The 19,257-nt window shown below is 41.3% G+C and overlaps 1 protein-coding gene across 1 annotated transcript; it reads right to left on the reverse strand.

Moving 5' to 3' along the window:
• Positions 1–3,748: 3,748 nt before the first annotated feature.
• rnd3a (Rho family GTPase 3a) lies at positions 3,749–18,369 on the reverse strand. Its single transcript, XM_059327888.1, has 5 exons — positions 18,105–18,369; positions 17,690–17,777; positions 8,462–8,571; positions 7,267–7,401; positions 3,749–6,214 (listed from the first exon to the last, which is right to left on the reverse strand). Exons 1-5 carry the CDS (start codon positions 18,252–18,254, stop codon positions 5,966–5,968), a joined length of 732 nt encoding a protein of 243 aa, XP_059183871.1. The 5' UTR covers positions 18,255–18,369; the 3' UTR covers positions 3,749–5,965.
• Between the last annotated feature and the right edge of the window lie 888 nt (positions 18,370–19,257).

A 19,257-nucleotide genomic window follows, 5' to 3' on the forward strand; every position in this document is an offset into this window, starting at 1 on the left:
TGTGAAAGCTCCTATGATTGAACTTTCAACTGGCTTTCTCAGCTTGTCTATATCATATATAAATTAAGTTATTACTGTAAATAAAACATGTATTTTCAATAGATAGATGGACTCCAGAGGGTTAACCGCTTATTCGACTAGCCAACTATAGAGACAGACATGTCATGTTCTCATTCACTCCTACAGGCAATTAGAGTCACTGATTAAACCTTAGCTGCATGTTTTTGGACTGTGGGAGGCAGCTGGAGGAGCCAGAAAACATGCAAACTCCACACAGAAAAGCATTATTATTATTATTATTATTATTATAATAGATGCATTGATGCATCTAACAGTTGTTAAGACTGGGCTAACTTTAACTACTTAATATACTGTAATCTCGACTTGCAAAGTAACAAAAAATGGCAGCTAAATATAGCTAAATATTTGAAGTAGAAGTAAGAAGTGACACAAAGTGGAAATACTCAAGTAAAGTTCAACTTACTACTTAAAATTGTGCAGTACAATACTTAAGTAAAATGTACTTTGTTACATCCCACCACAGCAGAACAATAATTAAAGATAAATTCACCTTCCCATCCCGTTTTCCGCTCTCGGTCCATAATAATCATTATATTTGTACTCTCATAAAACTGGAATGATGTTATAAGTGTTGACAGGTATGAACACATTTCCTAAAACTATTTCTTTAATTGTCTATTTCTTTAATAAACCTGAACAGACTTGCAGTCAAATGCACAACAGATTGTTTTTACCCTGAATGGATACTGTAGCTGCAGTGTGTCAGTCCACTTAGAAATACAAGAAATGAGTCTCTAGACTTTACAAATGAGACATAAATTGAATATAAATGCATGTTACATGGAGGAAAAAGTTCCCTTCGTGCAGCCAGTTGTTCGTCTTTCATCTCTGACGTTTATTTTTCACCTGACAGCCCTGTTTTCCTGCCGCCTGACAGCCTAATACATCTCAGAGCTCATGTATGTGATGAAGTCATCGTGTGATATATCGGCTTGCTGTGTGAGGAAAAGCAGTTTGCATGCTCGGCGGCTCGGGGGAATTCAGCGCGGCCTGTACGACATTGTCTGCCTGCAGTGATACTGTAGCTTTTCAAGCAGACGAGGCGAAGCAGTCTGACTCACAGAGAGCTTTTTGTTCCATTCAGCTGCAACAAAACCTGCTTTTCACTGAGATGTCAAGACAGTCAAGGACTCAAGTTCAACTTGTTTTTCTCAAAGGGAAGACTGTTGTTATACTGTCGAGCTAAAGAGGTGGATGTTAACTCTGCTGTGAACAAACTCAACTACTTAAACCCGTTTAGTGTGACATCTACTGTGATTGCTGCTGTTTTTTCATGTGTGTCAGAAGGCTGGGCCCCACTCTTCAAGCTGAAACGATCTTGTTTGTGCTCATTTGTTTCTTTGAACACAGTTCAATTATGTATTTTGTTTATCTGGGAACAAGTTCTCAAAATCTTGGCAACATGAGCATGTTTAGTTATAGTTTAATTCTTTCTTTGTTTCTCAGAAAGCTAGAAGACTAAATTTAGGAGATTAAATTGGCAAAATATGGGCTCACAACACCCATTTTGGTGATATTTTTGAATAAATATGTCATATTATATCATATTTCCACCCATATGACCAAACAAATGGTTTGTTCCTGACCTCAAATACGACCCACAGGAGGGTTTTACGCAATTAGCGGCTCCTACATGTGGCAGGAGATCAACACGTTCTCATTTATTGTAACATAACGGTTACATAACTATTTAAAACATGTTAACGTTGTGATTCGAGTTGCAGTTTTGTAAAGTTTAGGTACAAAACCACGCGCTTAAGGTTCGGGGATAAAGTACAAGGTTAGGCTTTTAAAAAAGATCACAATAATTATAATATCTATTAAAAATGATCAAGTTAATTTCCATAAATCAACAATATGTGTTTACATGTTTCGTTCTTTACATAAAATCAACATTTTAGTCATAAAAACTGTATTTTTATACCACTTAAGCTGAATGAAGAGACAAAATGAACTATGTTGAGGTTAACAAAAGTCCTAACCATTCATACATTATTGATGTTGCCTGTTAAAGAATGAATGACTCTCTTATATTTATTTAATTGCATTTAAATGTGTCTGTAAGTAAATTAACTGTATGTATGAATGGAAAATGTATGTATTCTCTATGTATAGTATATCTGTCCCGATCAAATAAACATGAAATCAAATAAATAAACTTTGCAGATTTGGGCTGAATGACTCTTCAGATAACAGCTCTGTCAAAAACTCTAAGCCAGTCTTGACAAAAACAGGCTTTTCTCTCAATATTTACAATTAAATTAGGCTAATTCAGTCATGCAGGCCCAGCAGAGGATTTACACAACTGTTGACACAACTAGACTTTGTCTCCACCCAAATTTTCCTCCACCCAGGCATCAATAAGCTCACATTTCATCTCCATTCTACTTTAGACTGCAGGTGTGTTTGTGCACTTAAGCTTTTGTTATAGAGACTGAAAACCACCAGCACAATACAGCTGCACGTCAGGAAATTAACATCTTATATAAGCTGTACCTGTGAAATTATGACAATACATCACAGGTATGTGTAAAGAATATTAGTCAGTCAATATTATGCAAGGTCGAATACATATCAGCTGCAAATTCGGACAAATTCTTGCAGCATTTCAGTCTCTCAAGCTGCTGTATAGACATTTTAAAGCTATAATACACTCTGAAACGGTGCAGTGGCTCCATGGAAACATTTTGCATTTCTTCATGAGGGAGTCCAATTAAAGTGGGAGAAAGCAGGCACCTGTGTAATACCGCTATGATTGCAGAGCTCTTAACAGAAACGCACAGATGTGACTGGAATTAAAGTGTTTCCATCACAGCTGCTGAAGGTCACATCTGATTTACCTGCTCGGCCTGAATCAGATTCTTCTGTTTACACAAAAGAGCTTCAGGTTTACAACTGAAACAACCTGTATGCACACACCCACTCAAAAGTTTCAAGCCATTGCAAATCCTTAAAAAGCAGCCAGAACTTGTGTGGAGAAATGATTGCCGTCAAGGTGTGAAATGTGGTGACGCAATGGTCAGAAAAATCTGATCTGCGGCTGCATCAACACGATCAATTTGCTTCAAATGGAAGACAGGCGAGCTTCATATGAGAGGAAAAATGATGCAACACTTCAAGTTTTCTCACAAAGAACAGAAAACACACAGCTCTCTTCAATTCCATTTGCATTTATTCTAAAGGGAAAATATATAATTCAATAAATATTGCGGCAACAACATTGGCAAAAGACATTTGAAGGTGACATCAACATTCAAGAAAACATGAGAATGTACAAAGGGAAGAGACAACAGATTAGAAAAAATCAAGATAAGAGTTGGGCCACGCAGCTGCCAAATGTGACAGCATTGGCATTTTAACAAGATAACTGGGACATTAAAAGTGCATCAATACGTTTGATATTTAAACAGCTTCTTAATTGCACCGTTGGAGGGAAAAAAACACAAATTTACACTGTAAACAACACGGAGACTTTAGAAAAGTCTAATTTTCAAATTGTTTACAATATGTTGGGAACCCAAACACTTAAAATGACCTAATAAACTTTCAAAACCATGAAGGAAAAATTTTAAATTCAGGCCCGGTTACACCAGAGAGTGAAAGAGCAGAATTATTTTACTTTAGAAGGTGATTGGTGCAATTTCATCGGATATTTTTCAAGAAAAGATATTCACGAGTTGGGTTTCAAATCCTAAATGTTACAACACCAGCAATTCCCAATGCATCACAAGTACAATTTATATTTCACAGTTACAGTTTTCTGTCAGAAAAAAGCTGTTTCCATTACAGTCAAAGAAGCAAAATTTAGAAATGTGGCATTAAAGACAGTGTGAATTCGGGAGGTTTCCATCAGAGCGAATAAACAAAGCTGCAGTAACGTCCTTTGGTCAGCAGATGGCAGTGTGATGTGTCGCTGTAGGCTAGTAAACAGGTGAAGAAGAGAGAAAACAACAACAAAAAGAGAGAAAATGGAGAGAAGTCTTCAGGAATTAGATTCAACTTCTAATTGTTCTTTCATGTCAGAGGAAACAGCTGATCAGTCAGTTAAATGTTTGCTACGTCAGGAAAAAAATGTTTCCATCTCCTGTATTAACTATTTTTCTAAAAAGACAAAAAACACCTCAAGTGAGCGTAAAAGCTTGTATCAATTTTGGTGTTTCCATCTAGCTTTTCTCATGCAAATCTTGAAAATGCTCAGAGAAATTTGTTACTGGAAACACGACTACAGTTTTTTTTAACTTTCCTGTATGGTAAGTCAGTTGGTTTTGCACAGTCGTGATATTTACTGTACTTGTTGGTTGCATGAATGGCCAGTTTTCTCAAAGTTGAGTCTTTTCCACCACAGGGCATTGCATTTTTTTCCTGCACTCCCCCACACTTAAATAAATGGGATTACTGGCGTTTCCACCGCATCAAATGCAAATGTGGTCTGAATGCATCCTTGCAGCTCTGCTCCCCCAAAGCCCCACCACTGAGTTCACACTATTGTGTATCATGTCAGCGCAATTATCTCCGATCACTCAACGATTATACTGCTGGTTAATCATTTAGTCTATTAGTGATGAAGTTAGAACTAAAACTATGAACTGATTATCAGAGAAGTTGCTGGTGTGACCGGGCCTCTATGAGAACACTTCAGGGAAATGCAAAGCAGAGAGCTGTGATGTTTTCACAGGCTAATAAACAAGCTTTTAATTGTTGCTTACATTTCCACTCCCTCCCTAAAGTGCAGTGGGAAAATGACTCATAGCTCAAACTGGCTGTCAGCCTGTTAGGACGTTCTAATTTTACACAATTAGTCACATTTTTTACTTGATATGTGTTGCTTTTCTGCCCATTAAGGATCCATTAAGCGTTTTAAAACTTGTTATGCAAGTTATTTGTGTTTTTATAAATTCAAAACACTGTCACTAATTGAAGGGCCAAGTTGCATTTGCATATAAACACAGACTTGAGGGATTGTTGGAGGCTGATTAAAGCTTTGAGTCATTCTGCTAAAGCGGTCCATAAACCTGTCAGTGTGGAGAACAGTTCCGTCTCCAGAGTCTTTTATGCATCTATAGCTGTGAAATAAAAGGGGCACAGAATGGCGGTCTGACTGCTACAAACAGGCAGTTTAAACTCAAAGAATCAGCTCCTCGGATCAGCTGTTCGTGGTTGCAACTCATGAGGATGAAGCTTAAAATAAAACAATGATGCAGTTACACCAATGACTTCACATTATACCGACAACAAATCAGAGACGGGGGACAAACAGCGTCAGGTTTTTCCTTTGTCAGGACTAAGAAATTCCTCTTCTAATGTCCTCTGCACACAGACTAACAGTTACAGGAGCAGGGTGAGAGTGAATCACTTCCAAACTACAGTGACGAGTTGGTGTATAAGCCCTCCGAGCAAACAGTCTTTGATCCAGCACAAACAACAGCAGCTCCTCTCTTTTTCTTTTTTTTGTTCCCAGGCAGCAAACCCCCCATCGCCGGCTTTGGCTCTGACTCAAAAGATCACATGTTCTTTAAACCCTTCCTTCACAATCGAGCGTCTCCTAATGACATCACTCCTGCTCATTTCCTGTTGGTGTGGAGAGCCTCGAACGCATCCGCCCCGTCCTCCCAGAGGAAGCGGGTCACTTCCCCGAGCAGGTAGCTCGCTGACAGATAGCTTCCTCATCTGGTGGGGCGGGGAGGGGGGGCCACATGGGTTGGGACGCTACTACGCTTTGAGTTTGCACTGGTGCAGAGTATTCCAGTAACATGTACATGAATTGAAGCTTATAAAACCCCAATTTAGGGGTCTTTAACATGCAGGAAAGAGCGTCGGCCCGTAGCTTCCTGCTTGCACTGTGCTCTGTCCTCGTTCCCAGTCTAATCCTCCTCAGTCTGATCAGTCACATGACCGAGCAACTTTTGGCTTTGTCCTTCCGGAGGTCCGAGGCCACGGCCGCCAAGTCGGGCCTACCGGGCATGTGTGAAATCCTCTTGTTTCCGCGGGTGGTCTTACTGCGCTTGCAATTTTTGCTGTTCTTGTTGATGCAAGCCAATGTGGCCACGTGGAAAATGTCTCTGACGCTGTTCTCCGACTGCTGAGCCGAGCACTCGATGTAGGGCGCCGAGAGCTGCTTGGCCATGCTGGAACCCTGAGGAGGAGGAGGAGGAGGAAGAGGTCAAATATGGTCAGCGCCGGAAGAAACGGCTCAAACGTCAGGTCAACAACCTGCGTCAACAATGACAGGATTTTCTCTCTTAGGGATCAATTAGTACAATGAGCGATTAGTCATGAATGACTTCAGTCATAGAACTACTTGCACTAATTGCATGTTTCATTCAAACGCCTGCTGTTTAAACGGAAGCAATAAGCCCCAAAAGGCTGCAGAACAGCGAAGGGGCGTTGTTAGCAGGTCTGAAATCACAGCTTATTGTTCTTTAAAAGGTTTGGTACATATATCTGTTTGAGACAAAGATAAGCTTGTGTTTTGTTATAGTATTTTAATTCTATTCTTTCATTTTTGAGTCATAAGATTTTGAAGTCAGATAATTAACTGAACTTATTACACTGTATATAATACACAAGTGTACATAATTGTAACTGTACATAATGAGTACATATTTTGATACATTGAGAATGTTAAGAATACGTTTAAAGTCTGGAACAGGCCATTTTTGTATATTGTTTTATAATTGTGTACTGTCACTTTAAGAGAACTGGCGTAGCTGTAACCACTAGCTAAGTTGACTTAGCAGCAAGAGTACATAAAATAAACACACAGCAACTCTTCCACCAAACAAGGTCATTTAGCAGAATAGTTGACATGCGTGCTTATTGATTGGGGTTTGATTACTAACAATTATCTGGATTAATTGTGCTCTTGTACCAATCAAGCACCGGATCTAAATGTACCGATTTCTAATTATTTAGTCTCTTCGAATTCTCTCTCAATAGTCTGTCTTCATCTTTCTCCTCTATCCCATTTATCTCTTTATACCAGTCATCTAAACTTAAGCCTCCCAGTAAATCAAAATTACTTATATATTACCACAAAGTTATACCAATATCATGCAGATATAATGTAGTCACAGGCATGTGGTTATAGAGTATTTTACAACTGCTTCGGACACGGCTCAGCCAGTCATAATCAACTTTATCATTTTACTTTATAATGTATTATAATAACACTTTAAATGTGCGTACCTGGTCGTAAGAGACTGGTGTCTGTCTGTGGTTGGAGAGCTCCACCAGCGTGCTCAGGTCGGTGCGCAGGTCGGACTTACATCCAACCAACAGCATCTTAGTGTTGGGACAAAACTCTTGGATTTCTCCTTTCCACTGTGGAGGAAGACAAAGAACTTGCGTCATGTAATATTCAGAGGTAAAAAAAACAATGTATCCTGAGTGACGAGTGGAAACAAGTGGGCAATTATCCAACCCTGTTGCAGAAGATCAATATTTAGCCGGCCCTTTCCAATTATACCACGTATGGAAATGATGATTCAACTGTTCAAATATGTGTTCAAATATGTATGTTGACCTCAGACAACATCCCATGAGTTCTACCCCCCCGTCATCCGTCCTTTAAGTACAAAGGTTAAAGCTTCCACTTCCTGGAGCCCCTCACGCTTTGAACCCTGGAAAGGAACTACAAATAATCCCCATGTTTCCTCCCTGACAACAATAAATGCTCTGTGATCGATGGTATTTCTCCAGGGGCTTTAATCTGAGGCTAATGTGCCTCAGGGCTGGCTGGCTGGCTGGCTGGCTGGCTGGTCAGGGGATCAAGTTCATCAACATCCAAAGAGGAAGTTGTTTTGCACAGTATGTCTGTCACATTCTGTCTGCACAAACACCACTTGACCAGATGCCAATGAGACCAATGCTAACTCTAATCTAGACGCTTAAATCACAGACGGTTACTGGAAAAAAACAGTGAACCTGTTTGTTATTTAAGTTGGTCGTAAAACCACAAAAACAGGAAGTTCCTTACAAAAAAGAGCACATTCCAGGTGTTTCACCATCGAAAAACAATGGTTTTACATCTTTAGCAACCTTTTTCTAACTGCCATGACAGCCTTCTGTGAGTCAGACGCCTGATGCTGTATGTCTCCTTTTATGTTCAGTACGCACGTGGAAGTCAGCCAGTATGACCACAGTCATTACATGTTAACCACCAGCAATGCTTCCTTTCAGCAGCCGCTACAGGGATTTAACCCAGCGACCCTACAGTCACACCACAGCTTTACATCCTCACATCACAAGACCTGATGTGACCGAGGCCACGGACAAACCGTTTGACTGTGGACGGATCAAACGAAATCTTTACAGTGGAGGAATGCTTATCAAAGGCTTAATGATCGCCTCTTTAATGAAGGTGTCAGCGAGAGCAACAAACCTTTTTCAACACGCTGTCGAGAGTTTCAGGGCGACTGATGTCGAAACAGATGAGGACGGCATCGGAGTCGGGGTAGGAGAGGGGCCTCACGTTGTCGTAGTACGGAGATCCTGAAACAGATGAAACGAGCAGGTCAAACATTGGAACAAAAGGCCAAGGATATGTACACACAAACAGGTTTTTCCCAGGCACATACACCAGTAAATGTCCTCACTAGACTGCAGCCAATTGTCCAGCAAATTTTAAGGCAATATTGGGAAAAAAGAGCAAATAAACTAGGCGTAGGTTAGGCATAGTTTGGTCAGACGTTGACGCCATACAACCACATTTATGAGGGGAAAATTGTGGGAGTTGTTCAGGAATGTGCTTCAATTGGGCAAGTTTTAATTGGTCTTCCATGTCAGCCAGCAATAGTCATGTTTCCTGCAAAACAGCTGATCAGTCACCAGTTACATGTTCACTAGGTCAGAATATATTCGGCAAAAAAAGGCAAAAAAGGCTAAAAAAATATGTTTTTTTCATTAAATTTTGCAGCTTTTCTGATGCAGTACTGCACGATGTGTATAGAAATGTGTGTAAAGCAACTTTTGATGGTAAAAGGAACTTTTTTCCAGAGAGAGGCCAACATATGTAACTGAAACAGGAAATACCTGCACTGAAGTGAGGGGCAACTTAAATATACAGAAAACCACAGGCATATTTTCTTGAATGCATGAACGCAGCCAGATCATCGCATTCAACTCTGACAGTTATTCTCATAAGGCATAATTGCAGCTCAGCCATAATCCATAGCAACCAGGCGAGAAAAACAAATAATGCAGCATCAGTCGAAAAAATGTGCTGACTACGGCGGGATCACTTGTTGAAGAAATTCTCTGAAAACTGAGCGAGAGCGAGAAATGACTCCCACACTCAAAATTGAAACCATGTGTGAGGGAGACGCCCATCTCTCTCCGACAGACTGAAAGGTCTCCGGGGAGGAAGAGAGGGGAGGGGGGGCGCAGGGTGGCGTCATGTCAAGGTGAGTCAAGATCACATGACAAGCAAGAGCTGACCACACACAACCCGCTGCCAAGAATCTGGAGAATTTTGTTTTTGGTAACTGAAGGTTCCCCTGGGAGGTCCTTTTCTAAACACTGCCATGGAGAAAAGCCAGGAATGCAATGTCACACACACACACACACACACACACACACACACACACACACACACACACACACACACACACACACACAGAATCAGGATCTAGTGTTCCTAATCTAAACAGTCTGGATGGGAGACGACACCGTTTATACAATCTGCGCTTCCTTCCAGGCCCGGGCCGCGCACAACAAAGCATGACACTAGCTGATGTTAACACAATAAATGTACACAAAAGGCGTATAGAAACCTGAACCGTATCTTTCTCCACCATCATATGTTCCCAGCGCGTGAGCCAGAGTCGTCTGAGAGGGGCTGAAACGGGACGATGAGGTCATTGCTACATCCAACCAACGACAAACCATCCAAAACTTGGAATACCTTCTTTAGTTTGCTCCAGAGAAGAAGATGGATGTCTAAACTGTACGCCCATTGCGTGACACAAAGTTATATTTGCATGATGTATTAATTCAAATAAGACTTCATATTAATATTTTGCCCAAATTCAATGAACTTGACAACTCATCCGGAGCTTGAAACACATTACTTTTACGCTGTAAACCCTACTTTGCTGTGCTATAACAAATTATATTTCCATTGCCCTAATTATTGCATTTAAAAGCGGAATTATATTAAGTGATGAGAGCTCGTAAGTCATGCTTATAATAAATCTAAATATCATCTAAATGATCCTGCTAGCAGCTTCACTGTTTCACCTTTGGCTGCTAAACTAGACGTCCTGTAATCTTAGGTTACCTGAAGTTAAATTTCAAGCTGCTTATGTGCTTCAAAGTTTACAAGAGACTCCGACTGCTAGCTGATGCAAACTCTTTTTGGCCCATTCAAACTTTTTAAATAGCAAATCTAACAAACCATATTTGGCTCATTTGGTTGGTTTGTTTACACGCCAACATGCAACAGTTTTGTAGTTTTGCTAAATAACTTATAACATGTAAAAATGAGAGTCCGCCCTTGATTTTATCAGGGCCGATTGGTTTCAAGACATTTTCTCAACTGGCTCAGTCCCTGATTTCCACAGTATCACTTTCCCAGATGTTGATACAAACAGTCCATCCAGAATGCAGCTAATTTCTGTCTTGACGCATTTTACTATTCCAATCTCACTGAAATCCAGTGAGGTATGGACGCCAGGAACTACACAGGATAAATTATTTTGATGTCTTGATCTGAACATAATGTGTTTCAGATGCTTGTTATTTCCCAACGACTCTGTGCTTTCCCAGCAGCTCCCCGAGGATCTGTTGGAAAGCGGTCTGATAGGTGACACCACCTAAACAGAAAGGCCCAGCTCCGAGCTGCTATCATCGACACAGGAAGTACAAGCCGGGGAGGAATGTGGGATCCCCCCGCAAGAATTTATTTCCAATTTTTCATGGCTGTCTCACAATCAATCACAACCGCATTGCATTGTTTGAAGGTTTTTCTTTTTTTCCCCCAGCCCTCACTGCCTGGAACCAATCAGTGGGAAAATAACCCTGCGAGTGAAAGGCCGAGCTGTAGAGTCGGTTGACATTTTACAATGAATTGATTGTTTTGACCAGCCCAATGTGGGGAGACACACATATCTGAGTGTCTGGGTGCAGTGCATGTGGTTCCACTGCGTCTCTGCACATATTCCAGTGGATTCACCTGGAGATTAAAGTATTTATAGCTTCGAATCCTCTTGAGTGCATCTCCCTGCAAACCATTTCAAGCTGCATACAATACAAACTTTTCACGGAGGATAAAAATTTGCATGTGGCGTGTTGAAGAGTGCGTGCTGGGCTGTTAATGGCTTTCAGGAGACTTTTAATAAGAGACGTTTCCTTTCTTTCCTTCTTTTCTTTCTTGTCTTTTCGTGTCTTTCGTGTCTGCAGTTCACAGTGTAACTGCATTAAGCCTGCTTCTGAAACTGCTTTGAGGTCATCTTCCTGCCAACCGGAAAGATAAGAGGAAAACCCAGAGCTGCCGCACACACACACACACACACACACACAGACCTGGTGACTGTCATCTAATTAGCTCCTGTCATTGTTCTCCCACAGGATCTCTAAATCTGGAAGACACACACCCTGTCCTCCCTGTCCGCCCTTTAAAACACACACTGACAAACACTCTCCAGCCCCCTCGCCTGCTCTTAAACACAAATCTCTCTCCCAGCAAATCACATGAGAGGATGCAGTATATTGTGAGACAATACCAAACGTCCACTGTGGTCCTATTATATAAAAAAACAAATTACTTTCCATGACTTCACAGAAACTCTTCCAAAATGTAAAACCGTCCTTCCTTCCTTCCTGGTTAGCTAATGTGCTTTTTCAGGCTCATTTCCACAACAGCTGAGCTCACTTAATGCACATGAAACGAGTTACATTCGGCTCTATTCATGTAATGTGACTCAATATTCAAATTCCCAGATGTTCTCCGACTTCCGCCAAAAGACAAAAAAACCCTGATATTTCCTGTCTGGAATTAGTTTCTAGAATATCCCATAATGTTTAAAACGCGCCTGTTTCTGTAGGAAGCCTGGACATGGTAATGTTCTTTATCAGTCCTGAGGTAAGCCAGCTGCGGCCAACAGTCTGGAGGTATGGCAGCAGGTCTGCAGGCCTGCTGATTTACTGCATAGCTAACATAGCTGAGGGGCGGCCAGAGCATGTGTGTGTTAGAATGTGTGTGGAGAGGCGTCAGGCCTTCGGGGACACCTGTGGAAACAACAAACAGAGACAGGCACGTCCAGCCATCGCTCATCATGCAGCCTGAATATGTAACATCTCACAGGCCAGACACGCAAACACAGAAGAGAAGACAAAGAGGAAATTTAAACTGAAGTAACCTGAACCAACATCAGCTGTAGTTGCTGTGGTTACCAAGGTATCTGCTGCTGCAAACACCGTCACGTCAGATCTGAAAAGAGCCTAAAAGCTCTTATTATTTGATTACAATATGACACGATGAGAGCCTGACCAGTATGGGATTTATGGAGCGGATACTCATTTTAGAGATGAGCTGCCTTGCCCAATTATGTCTGCAGTTAATTTGAGAAAACAGCAAAACAAATCCCCCAAATTTGACCCCAGAGATCTGTGTTTCTGCCCCATGTGAAACCAAGAAACAGCAGTTGTGTTTTCATTAAAGTTGAAGCAAGTTTTGTATCAACATTTTTGAAATGATGCATGAAAGAAAATGTGAATTTCCACCAGCTGGTTTAGAGCAAATAAACTAAGCTGCAGTGACGTACTTTGGCCAGAAGGTGGCAGTGTATGTGTTGTAAGTAAACGGGAGAAGAAGGAGAGAAAACAACACAAAGAGGTTGCTGATCGGAAAGAAAATGGGGAGAGATTTATCATTTTTCTTTCATGTCAGAGCCCATCAATTTTCGCTACGTTAGAACTTATTCGGAAAAAATGTTTCCATCTCCCTTTTAGCTCATTAACTGTTCCTCAAACGAGCGTAAAAAAATTTATTCACTTTTATTTTTTACCCCAACCTTGTTCTTTTACCTTAACCACAGTCTACTTTATTTTATTGCCTTAAATTAACCATTCCCTGTGAACACAGAGGTTTTATTTTGAAAAGCCACAATGCATGTAACAAGCGGAAAGTTACCCTGAAATGCCCTCCCTCCTGTCCTCTCTTCTCATACTCTGGAGGTGCCATTAGTGACATTCAAAGAGTGAATGAATACAAAAACAAGTTGAATTGCATTTAAACAGGACACGGAGCCAGGAGGGCACGGTGTTCAGTGTCAAGAGCAGACACTATAGAGTCAGGTGTAACATCACACAGAAAGTCCTTCCATGACATAAGTAGACAGGAAGTCTATTAATCCTCCAGGAATCCACCGTCCTTTACTTTATACACAAGGCTCTCTCGCCATTCGGCAAATTCCAACGTGATTCAATTTCCCTTGGAAACGAGGTAGGGCTTTAGTGAACCACGCCACTTCTCTTTCACTCTTTAAGGGATCCAGGCCTGCTCGGTACAATAGGGGTCTTTGTAGAGGAGGAAGTAGAAACCTTTAGTCTGAGGAATGCCAGACATGCGGCTCCAATTCGCTGAGCCCAGAAATGTGATCCAATGCAACAATGGCCGCCGACACAAGAATGGTGGGGGCTCAGTGTGTGAGAGCAGCAGAGGAGCTCATGGAAAAAGTCCCACAGTTCAGCTGTCCGGCATTACAGCAGGAAACAGCACATGCAAAAAGCTCTCCAAGCCACAGAAAGGAAATGATAATCCAGGCCGTTTTATCTTCTATCACTCTGCATCTTCTTTTAAAAAAAACTTCTTATATCTGAGTTCCTGTTTTGCAAAGTGGGTCATCTTTTAATTTCACTCAGCAGCTGTTCAATTCAACAAAAAACAACTTTCCTGTGCGGTTCCCCGAGATAAATATTGTCAAAAGAGATCCATGGGGTCCAGAACGTGGGTTTCTTTGGGAGTCTTGATGTGAAAATGAGTTCCTGTGTTTCTCTGCTCACATTTTATTGAATCTTTTATTGGTCCTAGCTTTGGGAAATTGCCTAAGAAAGTTGGAACAAACAGCGCAGCCTGATTTCTGAAGCACTGAGCTGATTCTCGCAGTCCACGCCAACTTAAGCACATTATGAATATTTCACCAGTGCAAAGGTGTCAAATCTGATTGAACCAATCTTCCATGAGCCTGGGATTAGCGCTGAAACGATTAGCTGATTGACAGAAAATTTAAAAGATCAGCAATTTTGGTTTTAAGGGTTCTTTCTCGCTCCTCAAGCATCATTTCCAGTTGTAACTAGAAGCTGTTTCCAGAGTTAAAAGCTTTCATAAATGCATCAGCAGAGATACAAGTTAGCATCTAGCTTGTGGATATAATGTGGCCAGTAAACAACAAACCAGAGCTTAAGCATGAGTGATTGATTTTCTCTTACAGATCAGCCAATGTGATCAAATCTCATGACATAAATATGAGGCAACGTCATCAAAACGTTTTTGTTTTATGATGACGGACCAAGTAAAACTGGAGATAAGGTCAAATATATTTAGTATCAAATATATGTTATTCTCATTTTACCTCTTACATGTTATATTTGATAACCTGTGTTCATATTTGCAACATTTAAAATTCTTTAATGAGCATGACTGTGTATTTTAAAGTCAGATTTGATGTTTTTTGTGTTTTTGGGATTCAAAAAGGCAGAATAATTCTCTCTGTTTTATAGGTGATATTGTGAAAAGAGTGACATGGTAAACATGTTTTTAAGTGGTATCTACAGGCAGAATGAAAAAGGATTCAAAGGGGGTTAACGCTACAGTTAATCAATATTTGCCGGATGTGTAAGGAGGCAAATGTTGGCAAACATATTAGCCATAAGTATTGTGTAAGTGCTGAGTTAACAGCCTGTTTGAAGTGGTTTTCTTTATGGTCCATCAGAGAGCACTATTAATATTCCAGTGAAGCAACTGAGTCATCAGGTAAGTAATTTGCTACCAAGTAATCTTAGTTTTATGCTACAAAAATGGAGAAAAGTTAAGAGCAAAGCTGTCCTGAGCAGACAATCCCAACAACAAAGCATCTGAGAAGCAGTGTGAAGTATTCTGGGTTAGACAAAGATAAGACAGACTATGTACAAAGCAGCTGTCTCACTCCACAACAGCAACTAATCTGCTGACTCACCTGCTAGCTTGCTGCCCAAATGAGGAAGCCGAGGCCCCACAGGCGAGAGGAGGAAATAATGTTGTCAACAACAGGGGGATTGATGGTTCGCATTTTAATTCAAACAAATTCCATGTGACTTTAAATTGATTCACTTATAGGAATCCAGCCTGCCAAAGCCAGCCAAAAAAAAATCACTAAATCACCAATTCCACATATTCCAGTTCCTTAAATGTGAGTATTTGCTGCTTATCTCTGTTGTATATGAATATAAATGACTTCTTTAGGATGGAGAAGGACTTTAAAGACACCATTTTGGGCCATTGGAGAGTGTGATGGATGTTGTTTTTTGCTATTTCCTGACACTTAAATGAAAATAGTCGTTAGTTGCAGCCCTGCCTGAGATTACCTACTTATGGGCTTTGAGATGGATGTTTGCGAAAATGAGAAGAGGCCTCAAACCCACAGACGCTGAGCCACAGGGGCTGTTCTGTTTACCTTCCTATCCTCCTGTTTACCTCTCGTACAAACACCTTTGCAGCTCATTTAGACATGCAGGCAGGCAGACAGACAGACAGACAGCGTAAACCGCTTCCTCTGGAAGACGTGCGAGGCATCAAAGGCAGCCCCGCCGGGCCCCACCCTGAGGCCGGGAAGCAGAGCTAGCACAGACAAGCGAGGGTGGGAGACAAATGGGAGGCAATGCAACTGGCAGGCATTTACCTTAATGACCTGAATTACTCCCATCACCCTCCCTTTTAAACACACATACACACACACGCCAGCCATCCCATTAGGCCACTCATCAATGCAGAACAAAGACCCACCACGGTGTCTGTGTGGAGGTGTGTGTTTGTGAGGGAGGGGGTTGGTTTGTCTTCATCTCGGCATCCTGGTCTTTGTCCTGGTGCATGCTGGGGTCACACACACACACACCACACACACACAAACACCACACACACACACACGTAGTCCTCCCCTGCACACCTCAGGAGATAAGGGATCGATTGGATTGGCCATGGCCGATGGGTGTCTCTACAAAGGGACCAGTCATGCCGAAGGCTGTATCAATCAGTCACTGGGTGTGTGTGCATTGAGTGGGGGTGAATTGTGTGTGTGTGTGTGTGTGTGTGTGTGTGTGTTGGGGGGGGGTGGTCTGGCTCCATCTCCACCCCACTGATCTAATAGGAACAGCGTCTCCCCCTTGCTGTTTTATGAAGCAGAGAGAAGAAGAAAAATGGCTCCAGGCGGCCGGCCAACACAGTGCAATAAAACAAAATTCTCACTCTGGCCGACTTTCATTTCTTCGCCTTTCCACTTCTACAGTACACACACACACCGTAGGGGTGAAAGAATGTGAAATTTGACCTCCCTGTTTTGCTCACTTGTAGTGTTGCTGAGCCTGGAAAGCAGCCTGATTAATGCAGGAGCAGGGACTCTAACTCTCTGCTGCTCAAACCAGCTTCAACTGCTAAATGCAAAATATCAAAAATCAATTCTGGAGGTTTTCTTTGTTTCACACTTATCTTTAGAGTCACTCAAACATCGCTCAGGAATTCCAAGCAAAAGACCCGCAACAGCTGGCTGTAGGCTGGTCCCCGCCCATCACACACACACACACACACCACATGCTCACACACGCAACATACGCCTCACTCACGCCTGGCTGCTGTGCTATTCACTCCTCGGGCATTGATGGATGGGAAAGTGGGTTTGTTTACACACACACACAGGAACACACACTCACGGGGGACGCAGCAGCTGGTTTGGACCCTGGACACAAAGTCCAACCAACGAGCGATAAAAGCTGGGGAGCCTGTACACGTGTTGCACAACCAAACTTTCCCAAAAACGCAGTGGGAAGAATTTCAAAGTGTGTTCTCCAGATGTATGAATAAAACGCTCCATTCAGCCTATCATTATCCTTCCTTTTCCTGTTTCGGCTTTTCTCAGCTGGGGAAGAATTCATAAATCAAATCCAGCTCTTTGATGTGATCGTGTGACGACGCTCGAACTATAATACAGCACATTTCAATGTAGGCAAAAGGTGAGCACTTTCCTAATCTGAGGGGGAAACGTGTCTGGCTTGTAGGAACAGCAGACTATGAGGAAGGATTAACCCAGCTTTATTGATTAAAATGGGTCACAGATTAATTTCATTATTCAAAAATGCAAGGCTAGGCCTCTTTGTAGCTTGGGATTTGGATATTTGTAGGGGAATACCTCAGCTGTGGTTGAATTCGTGAAGATATGGCCACACACAGATGAAATTTAAGCACTATTTTATCATTTCTAATCAGCAAAGAGTGCATTTTTGAGGTCCTCAGAGGTCACAGGAGAGGTTTAGTGCATGTGACCTGTGTGGAAAGGCATGCCCGGACATTTCACCATAACTGATGTGCAATGACACCCAACATGAGGCACACAACAAGGGAGGTGATGGAAATCATAATTACCTGAGGTGTCCCACAAACTGAGCTCAATCCTCTGCGTATCGATTTCAAAACTGGCTGTGTAGTTTTCAAACACTGTGGGGACGTAGGTCTGTAGGAAATAAAATAGCAAAATAAGTGTAAACTTAGATGAAAAATAAGGCTAGAATAATATATAAAATATATGTTATTACCTTTACATTAACTAGCTATAGCTATAATCATAATGCTACAGCACTGTTAGCACTAAAAGCTGCATTTATTGTAAGCATGCATGCATCATATAGGTAACACTCTTGTCCTTCATCATTATAGGGGCCAATCTGACGCAGCCATCGCCATAAAAAGCACGAGGTATTCATGACATCAGCGCGTATTAATAAAAAGGCAGGTTAATTAGCGTCATGTTAATGAGTGTGCGGGGTTTGCAGGGTCTCACCTCGGGGAAACAGTCCTTGGCGAACACGTGAAGCAGGGCAGTCTTCCCGCACTGGCTGTCTCCCACCACCACTATCTTACACTTCACACTCTGACTGGGATCCATGCCGGATTTCAGAGATAGTTTCTGACACGACCGTCTGTCCTTCATTGATTTCAGTCGGAATTAAAGATAAAAGTCCAATCCTGTGTGTGTGTGTGTGTGTGGATCGTCGAGATGCAACGCGACAGAAGTGTCTCCCTGCGCTCGTGCCTCCTCCGGTGTCTCCGCCTGCTCTGAGCCGGTAAATGCCATTTGCCTGTATTTATAACGTGGCAGGAGCCAATGGCAGCGGCTCTCCTCCCGTCAGGAGGCTCATCCCTCCTGCGAGCCTCCACACAGCAGCCTGCTGGGCCTGCAGGGCGCCCCCCTTTGGTCTGCACTCTTAATACAACTCATACAGCAAATATATCCTAAATAATTTACATTAAAATATTCTGAAGAGGAAGGAGGGCACTACAGGTCAATTTGCATATATTTCCAGGACATAAATCTGATCATTGGATAAAGTAATTTTATTTTGATGACATATTAGATTCAAAGTTTTTCAGAGAAGAAAATATCCCTTTAATCATTTTATAAGTCAGAAAATACTGTCAAAAGCCATAAAAATCATGTTATTATGAACAAAATGTTGCATGAATAAGGGTATGAATGATTGAATATTTTTATTATTTGTTGTTTACATTAAGACAATATTGTTCTGCAATAAACGTTTTCTGAAATGTTATGTTTAGATATGCAAATGAGGCATTAAATAGGCACAAATTCACAAATTTTCCCAGGACATTAATCTGACCATTGCTTATAGCAAATTTCAATGTTATTATTTTATTTTGATGATATATATGATTCAAAGTTTTTCAGAGAAGGAAATCACCTTTTATCATTTCGTAAATCAGAAAATACTGTCAAAAGCCATAAAAAAATCATGTTATTATAAACAAAATGTTGCATGAATCGGTATGATGTTGAATATTTTTATTATTTGTTGTTTACATTAAGACAATATTTTTCTGCATTAAAAGTTTTCTGAAATGTTGTGTTTAGACATGCAAATGAGGCATTAAATAGGTACAAATTTGCACATATTCCCAGGACATAAATCTGAACA

The sequence above is a fragment of the Centropristis striata genome, chromosome 24, assembly GCF_030273125.1.
Source record: "Centropristis striata isolate RG_2023a ecotype Rhode Island chromosome 24, C.striata_1.0, whole genome shotgun sequence".
In the NCBI taxonomy this organism is placed as follows: Eukaryota; Metazoa; Chordata; class Actinopteri; order Perciformes; family Serranidae; genus Centropristis; species Centropristis striata.